The 16,147-nt window shown below is 37.7% G+C and overlaps 1 protein-coding gene across 1 annotated transcript in view; it reads left to right on the top strand.

The window, feature by feature from the left end:
- The window catches only part of ADGRB3 (adhesion G protein-coupled receptor B3), a 464,328-nt gene that overhangs the window by 445,227 nt on the left and 2,954 nt on the right, over nucleotides 1–16,147 (top strand). The window contains exon 28 of the mRNA XM_072857823.1: nucleotides 8,421–8,456. Within this exon, the coding sequence (XP_072713924.1) occupies nucleotides 8,421–8,456 (36 nt within the window). The remainder of the gene's footprint in view (nucleotides 1–8,420; nucleotides 8,457–16,147) is intronic.

The following is a 16,147-nucleotide window of genomic DNA, read 5'->3' on the forward strand; positions in this document are numbered from 1 at the left end:
AAACCTAAATAAAATAAAACTATTTCTTTTAAATTTCATTTCCATCTTACAAGTGAAACACTAGAGTACTGTGTTTCAAGGAACCAGTTTGCAAAAATATATGCATTATCATTCAAAGAATTCAATAAGTTTGGAAAATTTAGCTTTTGAGTAATATCTTTACCTTCCTAAGTTCATGAAATCAATTATTTTTTGTATTTTGCACATTGCAGGAGACAATCAGCCCTTAGAACAATCAGCCTTTAGACACATATTTGTGTCTATTCAAATTAAAAAGCGTATATAAACAGCCAAAAAAACAAAGCTCTTAAAAGTGAAGGCTGAAATGTCAGGTCTTTTTTGTGTTCCTTTTATTTAGACTTTGTATTCATTATGATCATTGGAGATGGATGTTTTGGAACACAACTACAGTATCAGCACAAGTACATATGTCCTGACTTTTAAATCTGCAGGGAGGACCCATTACCCTTACCATTAGATATCTAAATGTAGGCATTCCCCTTCTGATATGGAAAAAGAGCTTTTCACATTTGGCTCCCCTTTAGAGTCAATGGAAAGAAATAGGCACTTTTAGGACACTTTTAGACATCTGCTCCAGGAAGAAGTAAATCACATGCCCTCAGTGCAAGTGTCTCTCTTCAGGTGCCATAAAGGAAGCCAGAATGAGTACTTCAGGCATAAACATAAAAAATGTTGATGTCCTAAATTTAGTCAGGTGAATCCCACAGTGTGTCACCAACTTACATCTACATTTTTTTTCTCAAGAAAATGCGTAGTTTGGAACAATCAAGTGCTTTATTATATATGGAAGAACTTCAGCTTTCAAAAGATAGTCTGCAAACGCCATAATATTTACATACAAGTATTGCCCAAATAAATATAAATTTAAGGATCTGCACATTCCCAATGTGCAAGTCAGTGATTTTTATTTTATTTGGTATGTACTCAACAGTACTCATGTGATCATAGGCACAGGCAGGCATATTAGTACATCACAGAGTTTCTTAGGAGGAGTAATTGAACATCTGCCTGATCTCCTGCACATCCCTTATATGCAGGGACTAAAACTGGCTTTGCTACCTTGGCATCAAAGTGGCTTGGAGCGTGCTCCTTCAGTTCAAAGTGTTTGGATTTTAATGAAGAAAGCACTCTCGATACACTCTTTTGGAATGGTTTTTGTCTTGAAGATGTACACTCAGCTCATTAAAATGAAATTACTTTGAAGTGAAGTAGTGCATTCCCAGCCACTTAGATGCAAGGAAAGGTTAGGAGGTTTAAATGCAGAGGAAGCAGCTGATCTGTGCAACATATCTCCAGGATAAGTAATTCTTTTCTTTTTATTGTGCAAAATAAATGCAAGAGGGAGTAGATACCTGCTGCCTGACTGTGAGGAGACTTGCATCGTTACCTTTGTGGAAGAAGAATGATGGGTTCTTTCAAGGGAACTATGGTTAGTGTAGTGTGAGCAGAAATGGAAAAGAGCTGAAAGAGACAAAGACTTTTAACTATTATAAGAGGAAGGGCATGCAAAGACAGGCAAGAGAAACATTTATTAAAGGGAAAAAAGAGCATCTGCTTTATAACAACAGGAAGAAAAGGACTTCCCAAACTGTTTGTCATGTAAAGGACTGGAATTCTCTTTCCAGTCTCATATCTTCCTTCTTTATTTTTCTGTCTCAGTTTCTGCTATGAGATCTTTATGTGGAGAAAGACACAAAGCCCTTAGATGGGAAGTTGATTGTGTGACCAAAATAATCCTTCTGTATTCATTCATGAGAGCTCTTAATACATTCAAAGGAAGTCAACTCCAGAGCTCCTTGGCCAAATCGCTGATGTGGGACTATAGGAAGAAAAAAATGTTGCAGCTGAGAAAATAAGAGGATCCATTAAAGAAAGTGAAGTGCAAACTAAAAGTAAAGTTATAGATAAAGAGGTGATAAAGGAAAGACATGCTGAAAAAAAGGAAAATAAAGATGGCAGAAATGGAGAAGAAACTTAAAATGAAAGCATTAGGAATAATGAAATAAAAGCATCAGGAAAGGAGCAAGAACAGGAAAAGAGAGAAGAAATACAGAGTTAAAACAGTCAGTCTTGTCAATAAAGTACCAGAGCATCAGGCAGAACAAAAGCAAAATGGTGTGAAGTCATTTTGATTTATGATATGAGAAGTAAGAGAGAGAGAGAACAAAAATAGAGACGAGCACCACAGGATTTTCCTCTTTATCATGTTTCCACATTGCATTTATTTTCAGGCATTCTGTTTCTCGGATTTCTCCCCCTTCCATTCCTCATTTCATTCTTCAATAAGCTGTGGAGACAGTTCTTGCCAATTTTGTGAGTGTCAGTGAAATGAAATCTAGCCCTATAACAACCCTCTCTTTCTTTCACTTGAGTGAGTAGGTCTCAGATTCCTCTGACTTCAGAAATTGATGCAGCTTATTTTTAGATTACCATACAGGAGTGGGGGTAGAATTAGGCGCTAGTAGAATCTAGTAAGTGAAGATGTAAAGAACAGAAATTGTAGTCAGTATTATGAAGTGTAGCATATATTTCAGACTTTCTATTATAAGCGGCTATCTTAACTACATACGATCCTTAAGAAACATATTTTTCAATTGCTTGTCTGTTTAAGAAATGCTACATTTCTCCCAAAAACCTTCAGAAACGCAAAACAAGTGGGTTTGGTTGATTGAGTAAATACCTATGCAGGTCACCCTATAAAAAAAGGGAGCAGCAAACCAGAATAATTTGCCAGAACAGTTTTAAACTGAGATCTCTGACGTTACGTTTTGTGCTGTGTGTTGATGTGCTAAATTTGCTAGCATATTTTAATGACTTAAAATTCCCACATTAAAGAGCTAATCCACTTTTTCATGAAAATTTACTTGCTATATGTCTAGCTCATGTTTTGAACTAATAGCCAACATAATCTTCTATTCAGAAACTAAGGGGTTTTTTTTCAGTTATATACAAACAAAAGGCATTTTAAATCAAAACTGTCTATCCCCATTCCACTTTCATATCTCTGAGGGCCAAAAAAGATTTTCCTTTAATTTTGTTCAGGGAAAAAGTCCTCCCCAGCCTAAGATCTTGTATGTCAAATCTAATCTCAGAGTGAATTATAAACTGCTGATAATAAGGCTTTATATTAATGGAAGCATGGTTATAGCCCTCACTATAATATGGTATCTCTGGTTTCAATTATACTTTGCACAATGCAATATATCTTCAGGAGTATCTCATGTAATTAATCAGGTAGTGGTGTAATGCAGACTAGAATAAGGAGAAAACCAGGCATTTGTCGTTTTACAGAGATGGAGAGGGATTTTATTAGTCATTTAGTGAGAGCAGCTCTTTCCTGGTGCCAGCGGATTAGTGCATGCTGGTGTATGGAAATTATTCTTCAGTATTCTATTTTTGTCCCTCAGTGAGCAGAGTTTAAAGTTGCTCTGGAATTACACAGAGAAGCTATATATGATTAGCACGAAGTAAAATTGATTTAAAATAAATTACTACTGCAGACCTCTTTTCACAGAGTTTCACTTTGGTCCTGGTATGAAGCGGGGAAGGGTTGCTGCAAAATGGATTTTATCAATTAAGATCAAAGAGCTGTAGAAATCAGAGATGGAAAAAACCTTGTCAGGTCATCTCTTCTATCAATGCAAGAACATTTTCTACACTGTATTTCTCTAATATATAGTCAAACTTCACTTTCAAGACTAGAGTGAAGGACTTCCACTGTTTCCCTTAGCAGATTATTTCATAGTTACATAAAGTTTCTTTATTCCTGACAGCATATCTGAAATTTCCTTTTTTTTTTCCATTTTTTCTGAATTACAACTTTTCAGATTTTTCTCACACCAGCTTTGTTTATCAGTGTTCATATCCTTCTAAGGTTTCTGAACAAGCTTATGTGTTTGCCTCTTCCAGAGCCAAAGTTTAAACAAGCTGTATTACTCTTTTATCCTTTCCTCTTGATCCAGTGTTATTAACTCTTTAAAAGTACTTTTTGCTGCTCTACTCTGAAATTTCCCCAGTTTACAGGCATGATTTGGCTTCTGTCAGTGTAGAGCACTAATGCAACTCACTGGAGTTGTCCAGAAAGGGCTATTTACACCCTTGGCCATTTAAATGGAGACTTGACGTTTTTTTTTTTTGGTAGCCTTTGTAATTGTATATGGATTGCAGTTCACTAGTTACCCATACCCCTCAGCTTTTTCAGAATTATCCCAGCTAACTCCCTGATGCTAATTGCATGTGTCTTCAGCTTTTTAGGCAGTCCCTTTATTAGTTACCCTTGCAGGTCTCCAGCATTAGCACTCTTCAGCTTGGAGAACAGATGACTGAGTAGTGAATAAGGAACAATTACTCGTATTCCCTATAACATAAAAAACAGGAGCATCAAATGAAATGGCAAAGGGATAAACATGATTTCCTGTGTCGCGTTTATTTAAATATTTAAATTGTGAAATTCACCACCTCAGCACATTTTGGATGTCAAAATTAGGAATAATTCTAAAACATGATTAGACTAATGGAATAATGTAAAAAAGTGTTATTAAGCTCAACAGAGTGAGCTTCTCCCAAGGAAATTCCTAAACTACTGAAGAACTAGGGAGGGTATTGCAGCAGAAATTGACTTTATACTAGCCCTTCTCTATATCATTTCCTGAAGCATCACTGCAGAACCTGGTCAAATACAAAATACTAAATGAGGCAAACCACAAATATTATCCTTTACAGTAGTTTGTTATTTATAAACTACTAACATTAATACTCAAGCAGATCTCCAACTGATCCTTGAAAAAAACACCAGCTTCCAGTCTAATTTTTTTCTTGGCTAAAATCATTCTCAGTTTTGCAGGTGGGTAAAAGGAACAGCTTTTTGAAAAGAAACATACTGGTGTGACCAGTTCAGCAGCTCATTTGAGATTAGAGATTTTTTTTTTCCCTTATTCCACTTCACTCAGCTGTTGGCTTTCATTAGTTTAAATTGTAGAATGAGCCAGATGGTTGGTTTCTGAAAGCTTTTAGGTATGTGTGGAAAACCCTATTTTTCTCAGCCAAAAGGGACACAACAAGTAAACTTCATTTAAGAAAAAAAGTATATATATAATCACAATTAAAGTGTTGATTTGCATGTTTTAAGCTTGTTGTATATCGTACAGAAAGTAGGAGAAGAATTTAGTAAAATGACAACTTCCAGTTGGGACCGAAGGAAAACTTCATCCTCATAAATCAAGATTCCCAATGACTTCATGCTTCTGAATATGTTCCCGCTCTCAAAAAATAACACTGCAGTCATTTCAAGGCAATGATGTAGTAGCTAGGAGGACCTGATCATGTACCTAGTGGTGTCAGTGACAATATTGCAGATGACTTTCAGTGGTGCAGGATGTGCTGGTTTTCGCTGGGATAGAGTTAATTTTCTTTATAGTAGTTAGTATGGGGCTATGTTTTGGATTTGTGCTGAAAACAGTGTTGATAACACAGGGATGTTTTAGTTGTTGCTAAGTAGAGCTTATACTAAATCAAGGACTTTTCAGCTTCCCCTGCTCTGCCAGGTGCAGAAGAAGCTGGGAGGGGGCACAGCCAGGAGAGTTGATCCAAACTGACCAAAGGGCTATCCCATACCATATGACATCATGCTCAGTATATGAAGCTGGGGGAAGAAGAAGGAAGGGGGGACATTAGGAGTGATGGTGTTTGTCTTCCTAAGACATCTTTCCTGGAGATGGCTGAACACCTGCCTGCTGATGGGAAGTAGTGAATGAATTCTTTACTTTGCTTTGCTTGTGTGCGTGGCTTTTGCTTTACTTATTAAACTGTCTTTATCTCAACCCATGAGTTTTCTCACTTTTGCTCTTCTGATTCTCTCCCCCATCCCACCAGAGGGGAGTGAGCAAGCGGCTGTGTGGTGCTCAGTTGCCGGCTGGGGTTAAACCACAACACAGGATCACATTCATAACCAGCACCCTTTGTTTTTCAGAAACTCACAGAACTTTGCTGCTCTGTTCAGACCTGTGGCAGTTACATACTTTTTATGTCTTAGGACAATAGGCTCTGACAGCACTTGTGCTGTATTTCACCATATGCAGCCATGGAAAAAAGTGCAGCACAGGCACAGAACAGATGTTCTTTACTATATAGGTTTAAAATAAATGTGTTTGTGAGAGATTCTTGTTAAGCCCTAGAAAAATCCTTGCTGAGATAAACCTGAGGTATGACCTGTTTGGTCATAACTGGTGTGATCTAACAGCAAAACTGCAATAGTTACCTCTTTCTGACAATAGCACAGTTAAATATGTTGTGGTCTGTTAGATATGTCTTTTTACTATGTAAACTGTGATAGAGTTGTCTGGCTGCAAAATCTAATAATCCAGCTATGCCAGGAACATTTTCACTGTGGTCAAGCAGACTTAAGGCAAAATACAAATGCTCCAATTTTATAAATCACAGTATCTAGCAAACTAAACATTTCTTCCTAAATTTTCCATGTTTTCACCTAGGGTTCTCAGTCAGACAGTTCAATTATATCAGGTTTATTACTGAACTGTAGCTTAAAAATAGCTTTTTTGAGCATTTTTCAAAGCTACTCCTGTAAACTTCACCTCATTATCTGCTGCACATGTTTCTTCTTTCGTAACCACAGAGCCTTTACAGTGGTAGATGTGCTCTAATTGCACCTTAAAAATAGATCCTTCCTTGTTAGAAATGCATAGATTTGTTCAGGTGCTGATTTACTGTGGAATGATGAAGGCTTATGTCAAATGTACACTTGTAACATGGCCCCCTTAATATGAGTGAGAAGTAAGAACTTAGCTACTTTAAGAAATTGAGCATAACGTTCTCATATTTTTCTTACCTCTAAGACCTCTGTTGTTTCCATATTTTCATGATACTTATTTTTGCAGAATTGTTTAATTTGGTTTTAAATACTGTTTTTAAAGTGTGCTAGGTTAAATCAAGCCTTGCTGATTAAAGATAGTTTCTCCAAAGCTTATTGTTGTTGGTTGTTTTAATTGTATTATAGACTGTTCTTTTATACCACCTCCCAGCTTTTTAGGCATCAGTGTGTCGACAGTGTTACAGCAATCTTCTTCATATTATTGTGGATTGGCGCATCAAAATTTTACTACAAAACCAGACAATATGTCACAAAGTGGTATTATCAAGGGCTCAGAGACCAAACATTTTCCATTTTCTATAACTGAAAGACTTGTAAAATTATTTCTTTCAATTGCAAGAAAACAAAACAGCTTACTAAAACCCTCATGTTTGTTAAACCAAATAAAATCAAAGTATAATGAAGTCAGCAACATTATTCATCTTGACTTAATGGGTTTTATATGTATCTCACTGCAGAAATTAAGTGCAATTTGAAAAGGTTCATTCACTATGACTTAAAGCCATTCTATCCTACCACAAAAATTAGGGTTAAATTGTAGCAGCAAGCCTTTTTCTTTTCTTGGGGTGCTTTTCCCTTACTTTAACTCTCCTTCCTGAAGGGGAATGTATCTTTTCTTTCCATTCACATGTTCTTTGCACTCTTGTTTTTCAGCTCTCCCAACCGCTGTTTCTACATCTCTAGTCTCTGGCAAGCCATTCCATTTCCAACCTTAGGAGAAAAAAGATATTTTTATCTATTCTTTATAATATTTCTGCTTCTTTCTGATATAATTTGACTTTATAATTGGTTTCTTTTAGAATCTGTAAAAAATTCGGTGCTAAATTATTTGTGATATGTCCAAGCAATCATACTCTGTTGCGTTGTATACAAGTGATTACTTCACTAGTAAATCATTCTTCCTTTATATCAGATGCTTTAAATCAGATTTGTCATAAGTGTAAAACAAAATCATTGCTTTCTCCATCCAGATTGTCATTGCAAACAAACAAGCTGAAGCTATGGAAAGTATAGATGGCTTCAGCTTGATTTTGCCAAAGCTGTCTATAAGTTATTCCATTAAAATCAATAGAGTTGTACCAATGTAAGCCTGATGTAGGAAAGAATCAGTCTCTGTATACCTATGCAAATCTAAATCACAGATGCATATAGATAGCTGTGTAAAAAGTATAAATATGATTATAATTTGGAAATATCACAGAAAGTATAGAAATAGATATATTTTTTACAACAAGAGGTTCAATTGCATGCAAATAACATGCACATTATGCATCCCGGTGAAATGCAGTCTGGTTTATTTCAGAGAAAAGAATATGATACTGGTCTAATAAACTGTATGCAAAGTCATGCATTAATCTTAAATTATCAGGATAAAATCTACAACCTCTCACAGAATACCTAATATATATCTGATAGGAAAACAAGAATGTTATTTAGACTCATTAATATGATTTGGTGAATAGTCCCCTTGTTAATACAACCTCTTTTTTCTTTCTTTTTTACTGCTTAATAGAGAAGAAAATCACGTTATTCGGACCTTGACTTTGAAGTAAGTTTTACTGAATTATTCCTGATTATTAAAAGCATTTTCCTAAAAGTAAATGTGAAGTGTTCATTTAGCAGATTTTAGCCTCCTGACATAGTAGATGTCATAGGGTTGTTCAATTGGTACTGTACAGAACATGATGAGCAATTCATTAAAACTACTTTGGTGCAACTTGTTTATAAAATATTCTGAGATCAAACTGTCATATTGCAATATTAACCATCATGGTTTCAGTTTTTAAATTCTCTGCCTCTTCATTTTCATCTGTTTTTATTTTTGTTTGTTTGTTTGTTTTGCTGGATATCTATCTATTGAAAAAGTGTGACACTTCTGTAGGACAGGCCATATTGCTGCAGAAGGTTGCTTTGTTCAAGAGATTCTCAATCATTTGTTCTATCTCTCTTTCTTCAATACTAATTTACTGGCATATGAGTTTCACATCCAAATAGTGATTATGAATGTGTCAAATTTTGAACGATGAAGTGCTGCAGTTGCCAAGGCTTATGGATCACATGCTATATAAAAAATCATGTTCATGTAAGATTATTTAGGTTGGATATCCACAATTTCAGACTTGGACCCTGTCAAATGAGGTTTAGTTGTGTTAGTTAATGACCGTTTTGTTCTATCTCAGTCAGTATGATTAAGTCTCTTAGAGTTTTGTTTATTTGAGGTTTTTTCCTCTACTGTCTACCAGAGAGTTAGTTACAGCAGTTAGTTTTCAAGGGGATGTTAATAATTTATGGATTTACAGTTTTTGCATAGGTTTTCTGTTCACACATGTTAATAGTTTGGTATAATTCATTATGTGTGTCTCCAGAGGAATTGAACAATCATAATATTTGCATGGAACCTACAGATCTTCGGCTAAAATTTAACATCCAGTGATCAGTATGTATCAACCATAACCCTCTCTGTTTGCATGTGCAAACAAAGGCATTTTTTATTATTATTTGGGCTGTGAGAACAGCACGTGTACTTTCAGACTTCAGATTCTAGTCCATAGAAAAGAAAGAGGCAGAACAAGCAAAATGCAGCCATAGCAGTGGTCATAGAAGCCTTGCAATGAGAGAAGGGTTTGCTTTGGTGACCTGCTTTTGCTGAAATTCTGACCTTCTGTGTCCGGTTGTGGTTTCTTGGTAGTTTAACATCATGCTTTAATCTCTTATGTCATTTTCCCCCAGAGATTATAGCTACCTTAAAGAGTCATGTAACGTCTCAAATAAAGCACCAGACAAAGATTCATAGTAAGTTTAAGGAAAACAAAATGAAAAGATTATCCTAAATATGCTTTAGGATAAATGCCTAGAAAGGAAGAAGAAAAACATGAATCAACAATAAAATTCTGATGAGCAAGCAATTCTAAAATTAAATGCAAGCAATATGAACAGAAGTTTTATAATTATAATGATAAAAAGAATTCTAAATTTTACTGTTCTTTATTGAAAGGTCGGAATATCATGCCATTCACAATAAGAACATTCTTCGTGGCAACAGATACTAAAATGTTCTTCTTACCACTCAGGGGAGCATAATCCAACACCAAATAAACACCAACAATGCTGTACACGTTCTGCTGCCAAGAATCAGGCCTCCCATTACATATTTTATTTTGACTCACAGGGTGTATTTAAGATGCTTACACCTTTTTCTTGTCTTGTTTGCAGCATTGTTGCTCCATGGCCTAATATTTTTAGAAGGATTATTATAATGCAGGAAAAAGTATTTGTTTGTAAAAAGGGAAGGATGGGGCCATTGGGAGTGACTGCAGAGGAAGTGAGAGTGGCAGTGATACTGTGCCAGTTGCTGCTGTGTTTTAGAAGTACTGACTCAGACTAACCCCATCTCACCTCCCTGTTTTATGGTTCCTCTGATTAAGCCTGTGGGCTTCCCTCTGTTCTTAGACATAGCATGGCTGTCTGTCTGAGGTAAAGCAAAATAAAAAAGCCATTAAATGTTCAAATAGCCACCCAGATTCCTTCGCTCAGCAAGGCATACTGATGAAGAGAATTGAGATAGTGTTATGTGGCCAAAACACTGCTATTCTGATACTTCAGAGCAGCTTGACTGCAAAATAGAATAGAGCCTGGAGGTGAGGTCAGGCTAGAGTGATTTGCCATACTACTTAAATGTTTAACAAACACTTTCTCTGCTTTGTCTGCGACCAGTGACAGCTGGCACTATCTAAGACAACTTCCTTCCACAGTTCTAGGATTAAAAAATGCTATGGATGTGGTTCTGAGGATCACAAATACTAAATACACAGTATGGACAAGACGACTGTGTGAAGCTTGGCTCCCTCCGTCCTTTTCCTTTTAACACTCTCCCAGCAGTCTCTACACCCTCAACCTCTCACACATGTCGCTCTATATCCATACGAGACAAACCCTCAGGCTATGCCTATCTTACTAAATGAGAGATTTGGGGGAATATTCCTGGTGCCAAAATGCTAATTTTTATATGCATCGCTTTTTAGAATGATATTCACTATTTTAGTCTGGACAACCCTTGTCTCTCCAAACAGTTCCTGAAATGTCATTAGGGAACGAGCGCAACCTAGGTACCATTCACAATACGCAATTTGGTTGGATACTTCTTATTTTGGAGACTAAGAGAATTTAGTAGCATTCATGGAGAACATTCCATGCTAGGTGGTGCCAGAGAATGGTCTTGGACATGTTTCACTTACTACTGTAGAGTCATGGTTTCATAGTTTAAAAAAAAAAAAAAGGTGCTAGTGGGCTACAATGCAACACTCACCTTCATATAGACAATTTGAAATAAAAACAAAAAAACACAAGAAAAGCAATTTTTTTCTGAGGGCCACATATGAAACTCAAAGCCAGCTGCTATGTAGTGTGAACGCAAGCAGACTATGACTGTACTCAATGCCATAAAATACTCTCTGTCCCTGTTATCTCCAATATATGTAGAAATACAGGTGTAGTTTTAAGGGCCTTTGCAATGGCCTATAAATAATAAAAGTTCTGTGACTGTGCTGGGTAGTGTTATAGAAAACTTATGTCTCCAGTCAAAGGAAAAGGAAAGAGACAAAGATGACATCAAAACTGGCCAGCCCTTATCATAGATCTTAAGCTGGTTAGAGAGGAGAGTCTCAAGAACTGGACCACCTGTGTCTTGTTTTCCCTTTTTAAATAGTTTACCATTACATTCTTAAATTATCCCTTCATGTAGAAAAAAGAAGACAGACTGTAACATACTGGGTTTAGTCTGTAGGCAGAAAGTATTTCTGCTACATAACATACTGTCCAGTATTAGATTTTTCAAAACACTGACTAATCTAGTATGCAACAGCTTTACAGCTCTTTTCTTGCTATTACCAAGGATTAGTTTAGACTAATTCATGCAGTCCGGTATCCAAAACATGACCAAAATTCCTAGCTGGCTGTGGTAACCCCAGCTAAGTGCCCTCCAACCACAGTCATTATGTTCTGGTTTTCCTCAAAGCTGGACAGGTAGCTTTTTCATGAAGGCTCAGCACTAATACTTAGCTGTCAGATCAAATACAATTCATTTTAATTATGTTGAACAGAAATACAGATGATGTGGAAATTCCCAGGAGGACTTTATAATAGGTGTTCGCTGACACTTACAAAAACATACAGGACACTTAAACAGTATTATTGACATAGAATCATAGAAACGTTTAGGTTGGAAGAAACCCTTAAGATCATCAAGATCATCAAGTCCAGCCATTAACCTAGCACTGCCAGGTCCACCACTAGACCATGTCCTTAAGTGCCACATCTACACGTCTTTTAAATACCTCCAGGGATGGCGACTCAACCACTTCCCTGGGCAGCCTCTTCCAATGCTTGACAACACTTTCAGTGAAGAAATTTTTCCTAATATCCAATTTAAACCTTCCTTGGTGCAAAGTGAGGCCATTTCCTCTTGTCCTATGGCTTGTTACTTGGGAGAAGAGACTCACACCCACCTCGCTGCAACCTCCTTTCAGGTAGTTGTAGAGAGCGATAAGGTCTCCCCTCAGCCTCCTTTTCTCCAGGCTAAACAACCCCAATTCCCTCAGCCGCTACTTATAAAACTTATGCTCTAGACCCCTCACCAGCTTTGTTGCCCTTCTCTGGACACACTCCAGCACCTCAATATCTTTCTTGTAGTGAGGGGCCCAAAACTGAACACAGTATTCCAGGTGCAGCCTCACCAGTGCCGAGTACAGGGGCACAATCACTTCCCTAGTCCTGCTGGCCACACTATTTCTGATACAAGCCAGGATGCTGTTGGCCTTCTTGGCCACCTGGGCACACTGCCAGCTCATATTCAGCCAGCTGTTCACCAACACCCCGAGGTCCTTTTCCACCAGGCAGCTTTCCAGCCACCCTTCCCCAAGCCTGTAGCATTGCATGGGGTTGTTGTGACCCAAGTGCAGGACCTTGCACTTAGCCTTGTTGAACCTCATACAATTGGCCCCAGCCCATCGATCCAGCCTGTCCAGATCCCTCTGCAGAGCCTTCCTACCCTCAAGCAGATCAACACTCCCACCCAACTTGGTGTCATCTGCAAACTTACTGAGGGTGCCCTCAATCCCCTCATCCAGATCATTGATAAAGATATTAAACAGAACTGGCCCCAGCACAGAGCCCTGGGGAACACCACTTGTGACTGGCCATCAACTGGATTTAACTCCATTCACCACAATTCTTTGGGCCTGGCCATCCAGCCAGTTTTTTACCCAGTGAAGAGTATGCCCGTCCAAGCCATGAGCAGCCAGTTTCTCTGGGAGAATGCTGTGGGAAACGGTGTCAATGTGTCAACATGCATTTTAGGATTCAAGATCACAATTACCTTTAAATTCTATGAGAGGGCCTGACTCCTGGATTTCCCCAGCCATCCACCTCATTCTCCCCTTTTAATGAGGCATTCATTGGATCTACTCTGGTAACAACATTTATGCTAAATAATTCAGAAAAGTGCCATATTACCCTGCTCCCTAGGATTCAAGTAATCTCTGCCTCTTTTTGTGCTTCACTCATGAGGGAGAGCAAGGATACACAGGACAAGTGTGAAACCAGAATGTCTTCTTTTCTTTCCACAGAGCAGTAGACTTTCAGCAGCAATAATGCTAAATTGATCATTAATTGCTGGAGCTGCATTCTTTCAAAATTTCATCTGCAATAGCTTTCATTATAACAACATTACAAACTCACACAAAAATTTAAAATCATTCTCTTACTAACCTGAAGACATCTCTCGAAGACAAAGGTGAAAAAAAAAAATGACTGCAGGGAAAAATCCTTTCCCGTTCCTAAGTGTGGCAACTGATCATACCTGTAACATCTTGAAAACACAGCATGTTTCCATTATAGGGCTGGGAAGGCATTCCCCCATCTGTTCTTTTCACTTAGCTGTTTTGTACAATATTTGAGAGAGAGCATTTTTACCTGTGACAATATAGAAAATCTCCAAGGCAAATTTAATGACATCATTATTATTATTATTATTATTACTATTATTATTATTAATTACTGTTATTCATAAGGTTGACCACAAATCTTCATGAGGCTATTTATGCTTGAGCTAGACTTCAGCTAAAACCTTGTCATAAATAAAAAAGTGGAGCTGGGTACAGAGGTATGTTTGATGTCCTTCCTATCTTGATCATAGCCATCCACACTTCGAATCCTCTTCTGAGAGCAGATGCTTATCAGAGTAAGGCTTGGTCTTTTCAGATCATACACTTGATGGTACTTGTGAGTGGGGGTAGAAATGTGGAAGGGGTGTCAGTTCAGCGTGACCCCCTTCAAGGTATGAGACACAAGAGTTATGGCACCTGCAGGAAAGACCATAAGAAGATGTGTGTCTGTAGCCTGGTGGCTAACTCAGGTGCTTCTGGAGGGGATGCGGCATTAATGGGCAAATCCCCAGCTGCACCTAAAGAAGGTGTGCTTTCAAAGGGCAGCATGAGAAGCTCCTTTTCCATCCTGTTCAGGTCTTGATGCTACTACAATCATCCTAGTATATATTGGTCAAGATCTCCAGCTCTGTATTGATAAAACTTATGTATTTCTAAGATTGATAAAGCTGTGTTTTCCACATTGCCCATTTAATAGAGAAAACAGATTAAACCCCCACAAATACTTTGTGGGTTATTTTCTAATAAAAGAGTTACCCAACAGAGCATATTTTCTAGAAAGGGGATAAGACAGTGCTTTCTAACAAGAAATTTAAAAGAAGTCTAGAAAAGAAGAGTTAAAGTTGGAAATTTAAATTACTGCATCTTCAGTTCAGATCATTCTTTATAAGCAGTGGGGAGGGGCTGGTGTCAGTGGGTAGGAGTTACGGAGTGGAAGCCAGGAAAACACAAAGCACTGAAAAGATCCACAGGTACATGTGCACACCAGTCAGTCTGCTATTAAGAATAAAATTTAAAGCCTTTTTTCTGGCAGACATCCCACTGCAAGTGTTTAATTTCTCCTCCCACCTGATTCTCCTCAGGAATAATATAATGAACTGAGAAAGACATTTGCATTATTCATATTTGCTATTTAATAAATTCTTGGGTACACGATTCAGAAAAATATCATAAAGTAGCATACTCTATATTCCTAGCCTTCTATTAAAAAGTTTCCAACTGGAGATACTTGTTTCACAGTCATATGCTATTTCCTGCTTTTAGAGACAGTATTTTAACCCACCAAATCTGTTTTATTCCTGTGAGCATGTCTCCTTATTTCAGCCAATAATAATCTTTGAGGCAGAACCTTTCTTTAATTCTATGTACATGAGATTTGCTACATATCCCTGTCTACCATAACAGCAATAGCTTAAAAGAATCCCTAGGAAGTCACTTAAGTGAAACTCCTCTTATAAATTTAGATCAGCTATCTCTAGTTAAATTACGTTTTGCAAGGAGTTCCTCACCAAATCCTGCAAAATTGTTTCCCTTATTCACCCCACAACTCGTGTTAAGTTAATAGTTCTTTAATTGCTTGCTGTTTCTCATGTCTCTTTTGTGAATAATGTTGCCAATTTCCTGTTCTCAGAAGTGAAACAAGTTCTCAAGCTACAGTGTAGCTATATTAAGGATGATATGGTTATTACAGCATAGCCGTAGAAATGCATGATCAAGAGAGCAGCCACATTTCATTAGATTTATAAACACAGAATGTAAATGAAAGATAAAAGTTAAAATTGGTATTGATAAAGCATTATTTGGATACTGCCATTCCATTTTAAAAGGTACTAACCCAGACCTGGCAGAAGCGTTACTTTCAGGGAAGGGTCACACTCAGGCACTGTGTACCTAAGTTTGCAGGGTTTGTCAAGTACGATGCCAGGGAAAATCAGGCTTGACAATTAGTGGATGGTCATAGAGGCTGGTGTCCTGCACCTTTTCTATCAACATTATTGGCTGCTGCCCTGGCTGTAACTCAAGTTCAAGCAGTTACAAAAGCTTAAGAAAAGCCAAGCTGAGCCCATCTGCTGTTGGACTGAGGTAAAGCATCCTCAGTCCCTCCTGTCCCCTGTCCACCCGGATCACAGAACCATGAGATTGGTTGAACAGTAAGCAGCCTTCGGCTTTGCTCCAGAGTCCGGTCTGAATCCATACCTGAGCGTGAACTTGTTTGGAAACAACACAGATGGTAGGCTTGACAGTCTAGGCTTGAAAACAGGCTTCACTCTCCATGTAGCTGCCAAGGCAGATACATGGC

This window comes from Ciconia boyciana, chromosome 3 (assembly GCF_034638445.1).
Source record: "Ciconia boyciana chromosome 3, ASM3463844v1, whole genome shotgun sequence".
NCBI classification, from domain to species: Eukaryota; Metazoa; Chordata; class Aves; order Ciconiiformes; family Ciconiidae; genus Ciconia; species Ciconia boyciana.